General features: G+C 44.6%; 1 protein-coding gene across 1 annotated transcript in view; it reads right to left on the reverse strand.

The window, feature by feature from the left end:
• Nucleotides 1-15743, reverse strand: part of LOC140492228 (sodium-dependent phosphate transport protein 2A-like) — a 60864-nt gene that overhangs the window by 9214 nt on the left and 35907 nt on the right. Inside the window, exons 9-11 of the mRNA XM_072591136.1 lie at nt 8987-9107; nt 6356-6523; nt 3455-3571 (exon numbers count right to left, since the gene is read on the reverse strand). Coding sequence (XP_072447237.1) covers nt 3455-3571; nt 6356-6523; nt 8987-9107 — 406 coding nt within the window. The remainder of the gene's footprint in view (nt 1-3454; nt 3572-6355; nt 6524-8986; nt 9108-15743) is intronic.

Below are 15743 nucleotides of genomic sequence, written 5' to 3' on the forward strand. Positions count from 1 at the left end.
GTCCCAGGTGAGGGGTGTCCCAGGTGAGGTGTGTCTCAAGTGAAGTGTGCCCAAGGTGAAGTGTATCTCAGGTGAGGTGTGTCTCAGGTAAAGTGTGTCCCAGGTAAAGTGTGTCCCAGGTGAGGTGTGTCCCAGGTAAGGTGTGTTCTCGGTGAGGTGTGTCCCAGGTGACATGTGTCCCAGGTGAGGTGTGTCCTAGGTGAGGTGATTTCCAGGTAAGGTACATCCTAGGTGAGGTGTCTCCCAATTGAGGTGCATCCCAGGTGTGGTGCGTCTCAGGAGGGCTGGGTTAGGGTTAGGATTAAGCTGTCCCCATTTGCCTAAACAATCTTTAAAATAGCAGCAGCTTCACAATTATCTTCCTGGGATGTGGGTCTTGTTGTTTCCCGTCCCTAATTGCCTCTGTACCAAACAGTTTGCCCAACCAATTTCAGAGGGGCAGTAAAGAGCAGAAGATATTGCTGTGGGTCTGGATTCACATAAACGCTAGACTGGGAATGATTGGCAGATTTCCTTCTCTCACGGACATTAGTGAATGTCCGTTTTTACAACAGATGAAATTTTACAACGATCAATGAAAGCTTTCATGAAAACTATTGCTGAAAGTGACTTTCTGTTCTGGATTTATCAACTGAATTTAACTCCCGCCATCTTGACTCCTTGTTCCTAGCCTACTAGTCTAGTTGCATTACCATCGTGAGACCATCTGCCTGTAATGTGTCCCTTTGAAGGCCGTTAAATATTGGAACAGCTGACCCATCTCGCTGTCTGTCTTTAGCCCCTCCTGATGCAGCTCCCTGGTATCTTATTGCCATGACGCCACCATCCAGAAAATGACAAAATTCTGCCTAAAATATTTGTACACTTTTAAAGAGGGTAAAGGGAAACACTGGAGTTCAATTTCTGCACAAGTCTTTGCAAGGTGCGAGGACAAGTTAATAATGTGGCTTTGTTTCACACCCTGGCTGGAGGAGGAGTCCCTATAATTCATAGGCACAGGGACAGTTTCCAGGTTCCAGGCAGTGTCCGTCACATACCCACCTGTGGAAGCCGACAGATGGTGCCCAATTAACAGGCTGGCTTCGGGTTTACTGTCCAGCTTGGGGTGACAAGTGGCACACGGAGGGCATGATAGGAGAGTGAGCTGGTCACCCTTTCGGAACAGTAAACACTACTGAGGAACAGTGACACCCAGAACGGGACCTCAAAACGGAGCCACCCATTAAAGGATCCAGGCGAAATATTATAGAAACAAAGTCCAATATCCTGAGGGATCCTCAGGGCAGTTGGGGTAGCAGGTATATTTTGCCATGATTGTAACTCTTTAAGTCTTCCGTCTCCCTGACACCAGCATTTCTATCATCCTGCTGAGTGAATGTCTCTGAGTGTTCCTGACACAGTAGGGGCCTATCACAGTGCCAACCAACCGGCGACATTTTCAGAGAGCGAACCTTTACCAAGACCTTAATGACACTGATTCCCTGTCCACCTTCCCTGATTCTCGTGACAGCTCCCCACTGGGAAGCTCGCCTGAGGTCCGCAGAACTGTCATCACTTGGTTTTCTGTCACTTTCCAACCTCTGAAACCTAATTTCACCTGAAAGAGCATGGAAGGAAGCTCCTCTAAGCTGTTATAAATCGTTGGTTAGGCATTGATGAGAGTATTGTGACAAATTCAGACAGAGAGAATCTCAAGGCCTGAGGGGGAAGGTTTACCGGCATATACAAATGATCAGGAGCAGTTCCTTTGAGAGTCCAGAGAAACTGGGAGTGTTCTCCTTAGAATAGAAAACATCGAATCCCTACTGCATGGAAGGAGGCCTGAACCTCCACACTGAACCTCCAAAGAGCATCCCAACGACATCCATGCCCCCCCTTCCCATCTCTGTAATGCTGCATTCCCCAAGGCTAATCCACCTAGCCTGCACAATCAACCTAATCTGCACATCTTTGGACTACGAGAGGAAACTCACACAGACAAGGGGCGAATGTGCAAACTCCACACAGTTACCTGAGGCTGGAATCAAACCTGGGACCGTGGCACTGTGAGGCAACAGTGCTAACCACTGGGCCACCACAGAGGTTATTGCAGGCACGGAGAACATTGAAGGTATGAAGAGAGTGAATAAAGAAACCTTCTTTCTGTGGGAAGTTTGATCACCCAAAGATGCAAATTTAAAAGAATAAGTGGAAAAGTGAAGAGACTTCTTTTGTTTCATGATCTAGTCGACATTGCCTGAAAGGGTGGTGAAGGCATAATCTGTAATAGTTTTTGTTATTATTAACCTTGCATCAGCTACAGACATGTGGAATTTTTATCCCAACACATGATTTTTAAAGACTTGGAGATGCCAGTGTTGGACTGGGGTGGACAGTTAAAAATCACACAACACCAGGTTATAGTCCAACAGGTTTATTTGGAAGCACTAACTTTCGGAGCCCTGCTCCTTCATCAGGTGGTTGTGGAGTATAAGATTGTAAGACACAGAATTTATAGCAAAAGTTTACAGTGTGCACTTCAAAGGGCAAAAGGCACTACAAATGGAGCTACAATCTCCTGGGAGCTATGTCAGACTGTGAATGCAACAGAAAAACAAGAAAAGAGACTATGTTTGAGTGTTCTTCATTTAAAAATGCATAAGAACAGGGTTAAAATCCCTGTCTGTGTGTGTTAGTGGAAGAAGGTGTGCTAGTGAAAGTGAGGTCCTTGTGGCTGCCAGTGTACATTTGTGCACTAGCTTTGGTTTGAAAACTAGCGTGTTGTGAAGATTACAGTTGACAGACTCCTTGTCTCCCCTGCATTGCAGATAAATGCCACTCTTGCTCTCAGTACTGCCAGCTTATGACTGTCAACAGGAAATAAGATCAAAGAAATTCAACTAACATCCAAGTCCAAGAATCCCAAAATTGACTGTTCAATCATTAATATTCCATTATCTATTCTTCACAAGTGAGCCATGAAGTCTGATTGCTATATTATTTAAACTTTTCTTCTTTTTGACTCTCACTTCTAATCTACGCATTTAGGAACCAATAAATCATACATTTTTGTAAACTGATGAGAGCATGGATAAATTAGTTCCTTTTAAAAAGAAATTGATCTGGTTCTGGGAGAAAGATGCCCACAAGACAGAGGATACTTTGTGAAATAACTTTTTTTTGATCACCCAACTGGGTAGGTGGCAGTATCAGTTCATTGTAGCTTACCCTGGAATTTGACATGTTGGGCTATCTGTCTAGCAGTGTGATGGCTTGCAAGTTCTCACTGGGGTCTGTTAAAACTATCAAATGGGTTGTGGATACATGCTTGAAATGGAAAGAATTGTAATTGATAGAGCTGGCACAAACACAACGGGCGCGGTGACCTTCCGACATGTCGTAATTCCATGATTCAGAGACGCGTGGAAGTTTCGCCACTACATTGGCACACTTTTTGAAAGAGCTGTGAGCTTACCAATGAGGGGAGTAATGGCTGAAGTAAATACTGAGCTGCTTTGGACCACGAACGTAATGCCAGCTCCCACCATCATGGCAAGATAGCCTGCCAACCATCCAAATGGATATGGGAAATCTGAAAACAAGGGGAGAGTGTGGCATGAAATAGATTTGAATTGCCATCCGTCTGAGCACCCACAGTTACACTCATTTACCTCAGCTCACTGTGGACTGTCAACAGCTGATGGACTCCTCAGTGATCAGTCTCATTAACTCCTTATCTGCCAGCAACAATGTTTGGAAATTTTCTCAGAAGCAGGCAAGCTCTCCTCAACTGTAAATCTGCAAAGCAGCATTTGTTCCTTTAGAATATGATTTTACGATTAGTCCACGGGATCATGTGACAGCTGTCCACAACAGCATTTTTACTTCACTGGGCTTTGGGATTTCGGTGTCACTAGCGAGACCAGTATTTATTGACCATTCATCGTTAGTCCTGAGAAGACAGTGGTGGTCTTCATTTTGAGCGGCTACACTTCCTGCTGTGATAAGTGTTACAATAGCCAATAGACAATAGGTGCAGGAGTAGGCCATTCTGCCCTTCGGGCCTGCACCACCATTCAATATGATCATGGCTGATCATCCTTAACCAGTATCCTGTTCCTGCCTTATCTCCATAACCCTTGATTCCACTATCCTTGAAAGCTCTATCCAACTCTTTCTTAAATGAATCCAGAGACTGGGCCTTCACTGCCCTCTGGGGCAGAGCATTCCACACACCCACCACGCTCTGGGTGAAGAGGTTTCTCCTCATCTCTGTTCTAAATGGCCTGCCCCTTATTTTTAAGCTGTTAACTCAAGAGCCCAGAATAGTGGCAGTTAAAGGCTTTTTGGGCTTTTTCACATGTTCCTACTTAGTTATTATTTAATACCAAAGCGTGCAGCTTCTTCTGTTAATCCAGTAACCAGGCACTCTTGACCTGTAGCCTTATTGACTACCAGGAGGTGTATTGGGTTGAAGTGCATGGCTTGAATTACTTTGGTCATTATAGGTGGAGATATTCTGTTCTTTTAAATACATGTGGTCCTTCATCCCTCTATGATTGACATTTGTATGAAATATCTCTCAGAAGCATTTAGGAGCTTGGGATGGATTAGAACTATACACAATGAAACAGCATAAACAATTAATACTTATCATTCACAGAGCTGTATGCATAAGTATGGTGGAGGAGTGTCATAGAGTCAGACAGAACAGAAGCAGACCCTTTGGTCCAACCAGTCCATGCCGAATATAATTCTAAACTAACTTAGTCCCACCTGCCTCCTCCTGGCCCCAATCCCTCCAGACCTCTGCTACTCATGTTCACATCAAAATGCTTTTTTTTTAGACATTGTAATTGTGCCCACATCCACAACTCCCTCAGAATGTTCCTTCCAAATGTGAACTACCTTTCATGTAAAAAAAATTGCCCTTTATGTCTTTTCAAAAACTCTCTCCTCTCGCCTTAAAAATATGTCCCTCTTCTTGAAATCCCCCATCCTAGTAAAACAACCTCTACCATTACCCCTGTCTATAGCCCTCATGATATTATAACCCTCCATAAGGTCACCGCTCAACCTCCTACGCTCCACTGACAAAAAAGGTCCCAATCTCTCAGTGCCTATGTGGTTAGACATCATCAGAACAAACCCCTTGTGCTTATCACTAACTATTGTTACAGTATTGGTAAAATTAACCCTTTACCCTATTGTTACAGTATCGGTAAAATTAACCCTTTACCCTATTGTTACAGTATCGGTAAAATTAACTCTTTACCCTACAAGTTTTGATATCATGGATCTCATTGCTGATCTCCTGCATTGATGTGGATGTTGATGTCTTCCAAAATTTTATTTCTGCCAGGCCGTTTATGAAATTGATCTACACAGCTACCCCATCCATTTTGAAAAACAACTTCGCCTATCATACGATCCATCAAATAGCAATGTTAACTCTTAGCAGGAGATGCAAAGAGATATCATGAAAAGTTCTGTAGCCAGATAGGTTATTAAGATGTTCAATAGTCCACTTCTGTAGTCTTCCTCACGTCCTCACGAAAGTGAGGACTGCAGATGCTGGAGATCAGAGTCAAAAGGTGCGGTGCTGGAAAAGCACAGCAGGTCAGGCAGCATCCAAGGAGCAGGAGAGTCGATGTTTCAGGCATAGATCCTTCATCAGGACTGTGGAGGTTTTACAATTACCTCCCATCTGCATCCAGCTATAACCATCCCATCCACCTTTCCCCCAACCCCACCCCCACCTCTCTATTTATCTCTCCGCCCCCTTTCCCCCTCCACATTCCTGATGAAGGACCTATGCCTGAAACGTCAACTCTCCTGCTCCTCGGATGCTGCCTGACCTGCTGTGCTTTTCCAGCGCCACGCTTTTCGATCCTGACGGTGAGGAACGTCACCTGACAGCTTTTTAAGTCACCACTGCTCCATAGCTTGGGCTTTACCTGTGAGGGTGATTACTGACAGCTTCGGATTGGTCCATATTTTCTGACAAAATACGAATGTTCTCAGAATAACTCGACTGGACAAAAGCCAAAGGATCGAGCAATCTGAACTAAAAACACAGGCTGCAGGAAACACACAGGATGTGAGTCAGCATCCATCGCATAAAGATGGCAGTTGTAATATTTCAAACCTCTCGCCCTATGGATGAAGGTTCATCAATTTGAAATGGCAAACTCACATTTCATGTGCTGTCTGAATATCAGAGTGTTTTATGTTGGTGTTTCATTTTAACTTAGATTTGCTAAACCTCTGCTCAGAAGAAGTGATAACAATTGAGTGCTTGTGTTAACTGGCACAAGCAAATCCACTGAGAGACACAGCGCAGAATAAGGCCCCTGATCTGCAGTCAGCCACTCACCAGTGTTAATGACGTTTTTAATGGCTTTAGCAACTTGGCCCCTCAGCATAGCATTCAGGAGCTTGACTATTAGGACCAGGCATGTGCAGAGAACCACTAGCGAGCCAGCCAATAGGATCAGGCCCACCACTAGATCAGACATAGTGGAGTTTACAAACAAATGGTTACCTGGAAACAAAGCAAAAACAACAAATGATCAAACAGTCATTTGTAATGAAGCCAGGCCGTTCCTGCACTGACAACAGATGAAGGGCTCACAGAGCAGTGTATTTGCTAAACTCTTGACAATCCAATGACTCCGCTTCCAGGCGGTGACTATGGCTGCTGAAATGTACAAGGTTTGGTTCAGCAACTGGAAGAAGGTATCCCAAAGGCTGAGGTGCTTCTCACTCTCAATGAGCTGAGGTACATGTCAGCAGTAGCCGGAGGTTTAATGTCAGCGTGCTTGAAGTTCACAGCGGAAGAACCAAGCACTAATAACCCCTGCACTGCAGGTAAAAATCACTCTCCCTGAGTGACAGAAACTACTTAACCAGTAAAGCAATTCAAAAGGAAAAAGGGTCAACAAATTTCAACTAACTTGCAAAGCCAAGAATCCAATGTTTGACTATCAGAATTGCCCTATCTATTCTTCACAAATAACACAAGATTAATCTATGCATCTTTTAACTTTTATCATCAGAGAATCCCTCCAGTGTGGAAACAGGCCCTTTGGCCCTGCTAGTCCACACCGACCCTTCAAAGAGTAACCCACCGAGACCCGTTTCCCTACCCTATATATACCCCTACTAATGCACCTTACCTACACCTCCCTGAACACTATGTGCAATTTACCATGGCCAATCCACCTAATCTGCACATTTTTGGAAAGTGGCAGGAAACTGGAGCACCCGGAGGAAACCCAGGCAGACGCGGGGAGAATGTGCAAACCACATAGACAGTCACCCCGAGGCTGGAATCAAACCCAGGTCCCTGGAGCTGTGAGGCAGCAGTGTTAACCATTGAGCCACATCTCTGACTGGACTCAGCTCTCATTTCTAATCTCTGCCTATGTGTGCTGTGTTATTATTTTGTGTTGCATTTAATAGCTAACAAATTTTCACTCTGTTCCCTCCACTGGTAAGTCACTGTCCTAAGTCTCAAAATCTCTTAATGTAGAATCAACAGAATGATGGCAAGTACCTAAAATATCACTGTGTGTATACACATTATGGTGTGTGTGTCTGTGTCTGTGTGTGTGTGTGTGTGTGTGTGTGTCTGTGTCTGTGTGTGTGTGTCTGTGACTGTATATGTGTGTATGTGTCTGTGTGTGTGTATGTGTGTGTCTGTGTGTGTGTCTGTGTGTGTCTGTGCGTGTTTGTGTGTGTGTGTCTGTGTATATGTGTCTGTGTGTGTGTGTCTGTGCGTGTATGTGTGTGTGTGTCTGTGTATATGTGTCTGTGTGTGTATGTGTGTATCTGTGTGCGTCTGTGTGTGTATGTGTGTGTGTGTCTGTGTATATGTGTGTGTGTGTCTGTGTGTGTGTGTCTGTGTGTGTATGTGTGTGTGTGTCTGTGTATATGTGTCTGTGTGTGTATGTGTGTATCTGTGTCCATCTATGTGTGTCTGTGTGTGTATGTGTGTGTGTGTGTCTGTGTCTGTATATGTGTGTGTGTGTCTGTGTGTGTGTATGCGTGTGTATATGTGTGTGTCTGTGTGCGTATTGTGTGTGTGTATGTGTATGTGTGTATCTGTGTGTGTCTGTGTGTATGTGTGTGTGTGTCTGTGTCTGTATATGTGTGTGTATGTCCGTGTGTGTGTATGCATGTGTATATGTGTGTGTCTGTGTGTGTATTGTGTGTGTGTATCTGTGTCTGTGTGTGTATGTGTGTGTGTAATGTCTGTGTGTGTATGTGTATGTGTGTCTGTGTGTATGTGTGTGTGTCTGTGTGTGTATATATCTGTGTCTGTGTGTGTCTTTGTCTGTGTGCATGTGTGTGTGTGTGTGTGTCTGTGTGTGTGTATGTGTGTATGTGTCTGTGTGTGTATTGTGTGTGTGTGTCTGTGTCTGTGTCTGTGTGTGTATGTGTGTGAGTATGTGTGTGTCTGTATGTGCGTGTATGTGTGTGCGTATGTATCTGTGTGTGTATGTGTGTGTGTATGCGTGTATGTGTGTCTGTGTGTGTATGTGTGTGTGTATGTGTGTCTGTGTCTGTGTGTGTGTGCCTGTGTGTCTGTGTGTGTGTGTGTGTGTGTGTGTATGTGTGTCTGTGTCTGTGTGTGTGTGTGTATGTATGTGTGTGTGTATATGTGTGTGTGCGTGTGTGTGTGTGTCTGAACATAAACCATCAAACTATTAAGATCATAAGATGTAGGTGCAGATGTCTGCTCCAAACTTCGATGAGATCATGGCTGATCTGACAATCCATAACTCCACTTGGCCACCATTTCCCCATCACCCTTGGATGACCTACTGATACAAAATCTGCCTATCTCATACCTGAATATTAAGAGATGCTCAGTCACTGGTTCAAAAACGATGACCAATCTGATTCTTGATTAACAAAATCACTGTGTTCTTTTTCAATAAAGTACACATTTGCACGAATATATAAACAGGCAACAAATTGTGAAAGTTACGTTCACACGTACATTTCTCAAAGTTTTCTTCATAAGTTCTGTTGACTAAAGTCCAGGTGGAATTCTTGTCTTGCCAGCATGATTCCAGTGCTGTACACTTCTCCAGACTGTCCACGGTGATGTTGTCCTGTAGCTGTAAGCAAGATCCCATTATCATACATCCAGAAGTCCGTAAAAGACTGCAGTAAGTGGTTTCATCGACATCGTTGCGACTGTGTTTGGATGAGGAAACTCATCCGTTAAGAATGAAAAACCACGTCATCCAGCAGCTTTTTGTAAAGGATTGCACACATTTTTGCCCTTACACAGGAGTCTATTCTATGCTTTGAACACCCCTTACATAAGGAAAATCTTCACAATCAGTTCGAATATTGCCTGGCTTGTATTCGTTTGTGTATCACTGGAGAAATATGAGAATCCTGATCTGCACTTGCAACAACAATTTGCAATGGAGCCAAACTTTCCAAACTGGGAGATGCAAAGAATGATATTCTGCCATCTGAGAGCCATAAAGGAAGGGACTACTGCGTTCAATTCTGGTCTCCCTGCTATAGGAAGGATGTTGTGAAATTTGAAAGGGTTCAGAAAGGATTTACAAGGATGTTGCCAGGATTGGAGAGGGGAGGCTGAACAGGCTGGGACTGTTTTCCCTGGAGCAATGGAGGCTGAGGGATGCCCTTATAGAGGTTTATAAAATCATGAGGGGCATGAAGAGAGTGAAGGAGCAGTGCTCTGAAAGCTTATGATTTCAAATAAACCTGTGGACTATAACCTGATGTTGTGTGACTGGTGACCTTCTCCATCCCAGTCCAATGCCAGCAGCTCCTCAGCATAGTTTATTCTTATTAGTTTCCTCCCTTAGAATCAGGGAATTATCGATAACAATAATATAGTATAGTACTTTCATCGCACATGTCTGTGCTGGTTGTAAAATTATTATCCAACATATTCCCATTCCCTCACTTTCTTGTCCACATTATTATAATTTATGGCCTTGAAAGTGAATTGCCAAGCTTTCTATTTTTCTACAACCCAATATCATTTATTCTTTCTCCTTGTTTTCACTTTACCTTTCACTTCTTTATTTCCATTTTAAATTCTGCATCTCTTTTTTCCTCTTTCCTTATTTTCATACCCTCCACCCCCGCCTTCCCAGTTTCCCGATCGATGGAAAAGGGATAAATAAATTTCAAATGGCCTTAAAGCCCAAGTGTTCTCCCAAGACATTCCTTTAGCCGATATGTGTCCTGGGGACCAAAGCCTACTCTGAGGAATAATGACAACCACAAAGTCACAGATGACATCATTTTTGATACTAAAACAGGAAGGACAACAAACAAAATTAAGATGGCCAATCAGAAAAGAGCCTGCCCAGAGAGTTGAGCTCATCTGTAATTATCATAGTATCGTAGAATTCCTCGGTGTGGAAGCAGGCCATTCAGCCCATCGAGCCTATACCAACCCTCAAAGAGCAGCCCATCCAGACCCATTGCTACCCTACTCTATAACCCTGCATTTCCCATGGCTAATCAAACTAGCCTGCACATTCCTGGACAATTGGGGCAATCTAGCATGGCCAATCCACCTAATCTGCGCATAATGTCATAGCACAGAAACAGACCCTTTGGTTCAACTTGCCCATACTGAACAGATATCCCAACCCAACCTAGTCCCAGCATTTGTCAACGCTTCACCCATATCCCTCCAAACCCTTCCCATTCATATACCCATCCAGATGCCTTTTAAATGTTGTAATTGTACCAGCCTCCACCACATCCTCTGGCAGCTCATTCCATACACATACCACCCTCTGCTTTTAAAAATGTTGCCCCTCAAGTACTTTTTATATCTTTCCCCTCTCACCCTAAACCTATGCCCTCTAGTTCTGGACTCCCCCACCCCAGGTAAAGGACCTTGTCGATTTACCCTATCCATGCCCCTCATGATTTTATAAACCTCTATAAGGTCACCCCTCAGCCTCTGACATTCCAAGGAAAACAGCCTCAGCCTATTCAGCCTCTCCCTTTAGCTCAAACCCTCCAACCCTGGCAACATCCTTGTTGACCTTATACATCATGACCATCTTTCCTATAGCAGGGAGGCCTGAACTGCACGCAGTATCTTTAAGGGGCCTAAATAATATCCTATACAGCTGCAACATGACATCTCAACCCCTATATTCAGTTCCCGAAATGTCGATTCTCCTGCTCCTCGGACGTTGCCTGACCTGCTGTGCTTTCCCAGTGCCACAGTTTTCGACGCCCGAACTGATTGATAGAGGCAAGCGTACCAAACACCATCTTCACATCAGCGTAAAACGTCTCTCATCAGCGTCAAACAAAATTTGACGCTGAGCTGAAGAAAAGATATTGGGACAGTGAACAAAACATTTGGGCAAAGATGTTTCAATGGGCAAAGTTAAAGAGGAGCGTGAGTGGGGCTGAGGGCAAGAGGGTTACGAGGAGAAATCCAGAGCTTCGTGATGAGCAGCTGGAGCCATAATCGTCAGTGATGGGGGGCAAAAGGAATTGGGAACACGTAAGGGACCAGAGGCAGAGGAACTCAAGTTCTGGAAGGATTGTGGGGCTTCTGTGTATCGTATAGAGGGGAAAGGGCTCACAGATGATGGGAGGGATGGAGGGAGTCACAGAGGGATTTGAAAACAAGGCAGGAATTTTGAAATGCTTGACCGGGAATCCATTAAGGAGGGCAGCAGCAGGGTGTTGGTGTGATTTAAGAAACAAGCAGAGTTTCAGATGAGATGAGGTTTATGAAGAAGTGGTTAGTATTAGAATAGTTGAGGGTTTCAGTTGCAGATAAGCTGAGGGAGAGTAGGGCCACAAAGTATTCTGGAGGTATATCCAGCTGACTGTGCGACCTCAGGCTCATCCCATTGAATCAACCTCGTGAATTGAAATCAACCCCACGATCAACATCCCAGCGTTTACCACTGACCAGAAACTGAACTGGACCAGCCACATCAATACAGTGACTATAAGACCAGGTCAGAGGCTAGGAACACTGCATTAAAGAGGTCACCTCCTGACTCTCCAAAGCCTGGCCACCATCTGCAAGGCACAAGTCAGGAGTATGATGGAATACTCCCCACTTGCTCGGAGGGGAGCAACTCCAATGGCACTCAAGAAGTTTGACACCATCCAGGATAAAGCAACTGACTTGACTGGCAGCACATCCACAAGCATTTACTGTCTCCATCACCAACACTCGGTAGCAGCACTCCCTACCGTTGACAATACGCTCTGCAGAAATTCACTCAGGGTCATGAGGCAGCACCTTCCAAACCTACAACCACTTTCACCTTGGGATTCAGATATTTGGGTACGCCACCATCTGCAGGTTCCCCTCCAAGCCAGTCACTATCCTGACTTGGAAATAGGTCACCATTCTTTCAAGGTTACTGGAACAGAATCCTGGAACTTCCTCCCCAATGACATTGTGGAGACCCTGGTAGCAAAGAGATTGCAGCAGCTCATGAAGGACAGTTAGAGATGGGCAATATATAGTGGTTCAGCCAGTTATGGATCCTCTGGATGGATTTTTTTTTTGAAAATGCAGTGGCAAGTACAGCTCAAAATCCGATAGGACAAAATTGCTAACAGTTGCGAACAGTGTTGAAAAGTGTGGCGCTGGAAAAGCACAGCAGGTCAGGGAGCATCCGATGATCAGGAGAGTTAACATTTCAGGTATAAGGCCTTCATCAGGAATTCTGAGACAGTGGCAGTGGACCCAAGAGTTCAGGAAACTGAACTGATGGATTAAAGAACGACAGGGGGGAAGAGTCCTTGCTGTGAGTTTTCATGCACTGTCCAGTGAAACAAAACATTCAATTGCAGGATAAATTAACCACTTACACAGTACACACTAGTGCCCTGCTTCTGGCTCAGACTCTCCCAAGATTGCAATATATGGGGAGCACACTCACAGCCTGTAAGTATGTAACATGTGCACATTTTTAACTTAGTTGGAGAAACAGGAGTGCCTTTTTCCCTCCTGGACTGAAGAGTCTCTTTTCATTCATGAAAATCTCTATGCCTCGACATCAGGACCCAGATGAACCACACCATTGTGTGATTTGACTCTACAGAATCCTGACAGTGTGGAAACTGACCATTCGGCCCAACAAGCACATACCGACCTTCTGAAGAGTACCCCGACCAGCCCATTCCCCTCACGCAGCTAACCTACACATCCCTGAACACTATGGGCAATATAGCATGGCCTAATCACCTAACCTGCACACCTTTGGACTGTGGGAGCAGCCGAAGAAAACCCACGCAGACACGGGGAGAATGTGAAAATGGTTGGAAAATTCCTGACAATCGGCTCTTTAACCACATGAACAGGTTTCCTGCCACCAATGTCTCTGCTAGAGACAGGCAGGAGGCTGGAAGAACACAGCAAGCCAGGAAGCAGCAGGACGTGGAGAATGCAACATTTCAGCTGTAACTGGAAGAAGGGTTACACCCGAAACATTGACTTCTCCACTTCCTGATGCTGCCTGGCTTGCTGTGTTCTTCCGGTCTCCTGCCTATCTACCTTGGATTGCAGTGTCTGCAGGTTTTTTTTGTGTCTAATCAATGCCTCTGCAGCTAATCCCAATGTCTCTGCAGCTAATCTCAACATCTCTGCAGCTAATCTCAACATCCCTGCAGCTAATCTCTTGCACATAAGCAACATCAAATTGAATCATTAGCACAATGACATCAGCATTCCAGTCTAACAGATGTACACCATAAGAGCATAGGAGCAGAAAGTAGACAATTTGACCCATCAAATCTCCTCCACCATTCAATCACTTTCCTGCTGCCCCCCCCATAACCTTTGACCTCTGTTTTAAGCATGCCCAATGCACTGGCCGCCACAGCCTTCTGAGGCAATGAATTCCAGAGAGTCCCCATTCTCGGGCCAAAGAGGTTTCTCCTTATCTCTATACCAAAAGGTCTTCCCTTTACTCTAAGGCTGCACCTTTGGGTCCTACTCTCTCCTACCAATGGAAACATCTTCCCAACATCCACTCTGTCCGGGCTGCTCAGCGTTCTGCAAGTTACAAGCAGACCCTCCTTATATTAGTCTAAATTCCATTGTGCACAGTCTCAGAGTCCTCAAACAGCATGTCACCCTTTGTACTAATTCCATCACCTGGGGCCAACAAAACCCTCCATTATCTTTGTCATTTAATCTCTTCTGTATTCCAATCTCTCACAGACCTCCCTTTACATTCTTTGCTTCTTCTTCCTTTTTTTCTGCCCTCGTTTGCAAAATGTTTAGTCACCAACTTCTTCCAGCTCTGACAATAGGTGGTCGCCCTGTAGTGTTAACTGATGCTCCTTCCACAGGTCTTCCCCAGCCTCATGCACAGAGCCAGCAATTCCTATTTCAGAACTCAGATAATAGTAGCTGAATTTGAACTAGGTGCAGGGAAACCTAAAGGTTCGTGTGTGCAGGTATTCGAAAAGTGACAGTACAGGTTGAGAAGTTTACTAACAGAGCGTACCTATGAGTGTCACCATAGCTCAATGGTTAGTACTGCCACCTCACGGCGCCAGGGATCCAGGTTCGATTCCCGTCTGTGTGGAGTTTGCACATTCTCCCCCTGTCCGTGTGAGTGTTCTCCGATTTCCTCACACAATCCAAAGATGTACAGGTTAGGTGAGTTGGCCGTGCTAAATTGTCCATAGTGTTCAGGGATGTGTAGGGTAGGTGCATTAGTCAGGGGTAAGTATATGAAAATAACATAAGGGAATGGGTCTGGGTGTGTTACTCTTTGGAGGGTCAGTGTGGACTTGTTGGGCTGAAGGGCCTGTTTCCACACTGCCAGAATTCTATGATACCTGAATGTCACTTTACAAATTGAGCAAGAGCATTTAATAGTAAGGACATCACTCTATATCTATATGAAAGACTGGTCAGAACATAGCTGGAAGTTCGAGAATCGTTAATTGGGTGTAGCACAGAAAGACGCTATTGAGCCCATCTTTTGTGTGTCTACTATTCCCCAATAGCATTTCACCCAGTCTCACTCCACTGCCTTTCCTCCATACCTCTATTATTCTTTTTCTCTTCAGCTAATAATGCAATTCCCTTTTGAAAGCCACAGTTTAGTCCATCGAACTGTGTATTCCACATCCAAACACCTCACCTCCACGCAAACATTATCTCTCACTTTGCCTTGATTCTTTTGCCTTTTACCTTAACTCACGTCCTTGGGTTTAGGTTTGATAAGAACGAATGGAAGCACTAGATTTGTCCTTGCTTTAAGTTTATTACCTAATGTTTGCAACCTTTATAGTCACTGAACACTAGCAACCCCAAGCTCTCTGCCTCTCTGACTCTGGACTTAATGTATCCATCCCTTCCTTGACCTCCAGCTTTGGGCACTGGGCTGCACCCGCTGCAATTTTCTTCTTATTCTTCTATGATAGATATTGGCCTTGTCAGCATTGCTCATGTCCTGAAATCTCTTGGATGGCAGAACAAGCTTGACCAGCTAATTGGCTACTCTTCCACATTTGACTTGATGTCAACGTAGCAGCCAGCCTCCATCTTGAACCATATCAGCCCATGCAGCAGAGAGACTGTCGCAGTGCTGTTGGATATGGAATTCCATAATTCCAATACAGCAATGTTGATGGAACTGTGGTACACGATCCTATACATCAGGCCATTAGCTTAATCTATGCAACCCAATAACCACAAAGTAGAACCAAAAATGAAGTAATATTTGACATTACTGAAACCCCGAGACACT

Source organism: Chiloscyllium punctatum, chromosome 20 (genome assembly GCF_047496795.1).
Source record: "Chiloscyllium punctatum isolate Juve2018m chromosome 20, sChiPun1.3, whole genome shotgun sequence".
Lineage (NCBI taxonomy): Eukaryota > Metazoa > Chordata > Chondrichthyes > Orectolobiformes > Hemiscylliidae > Chiloscyllium > Chiloscyllium punctatum.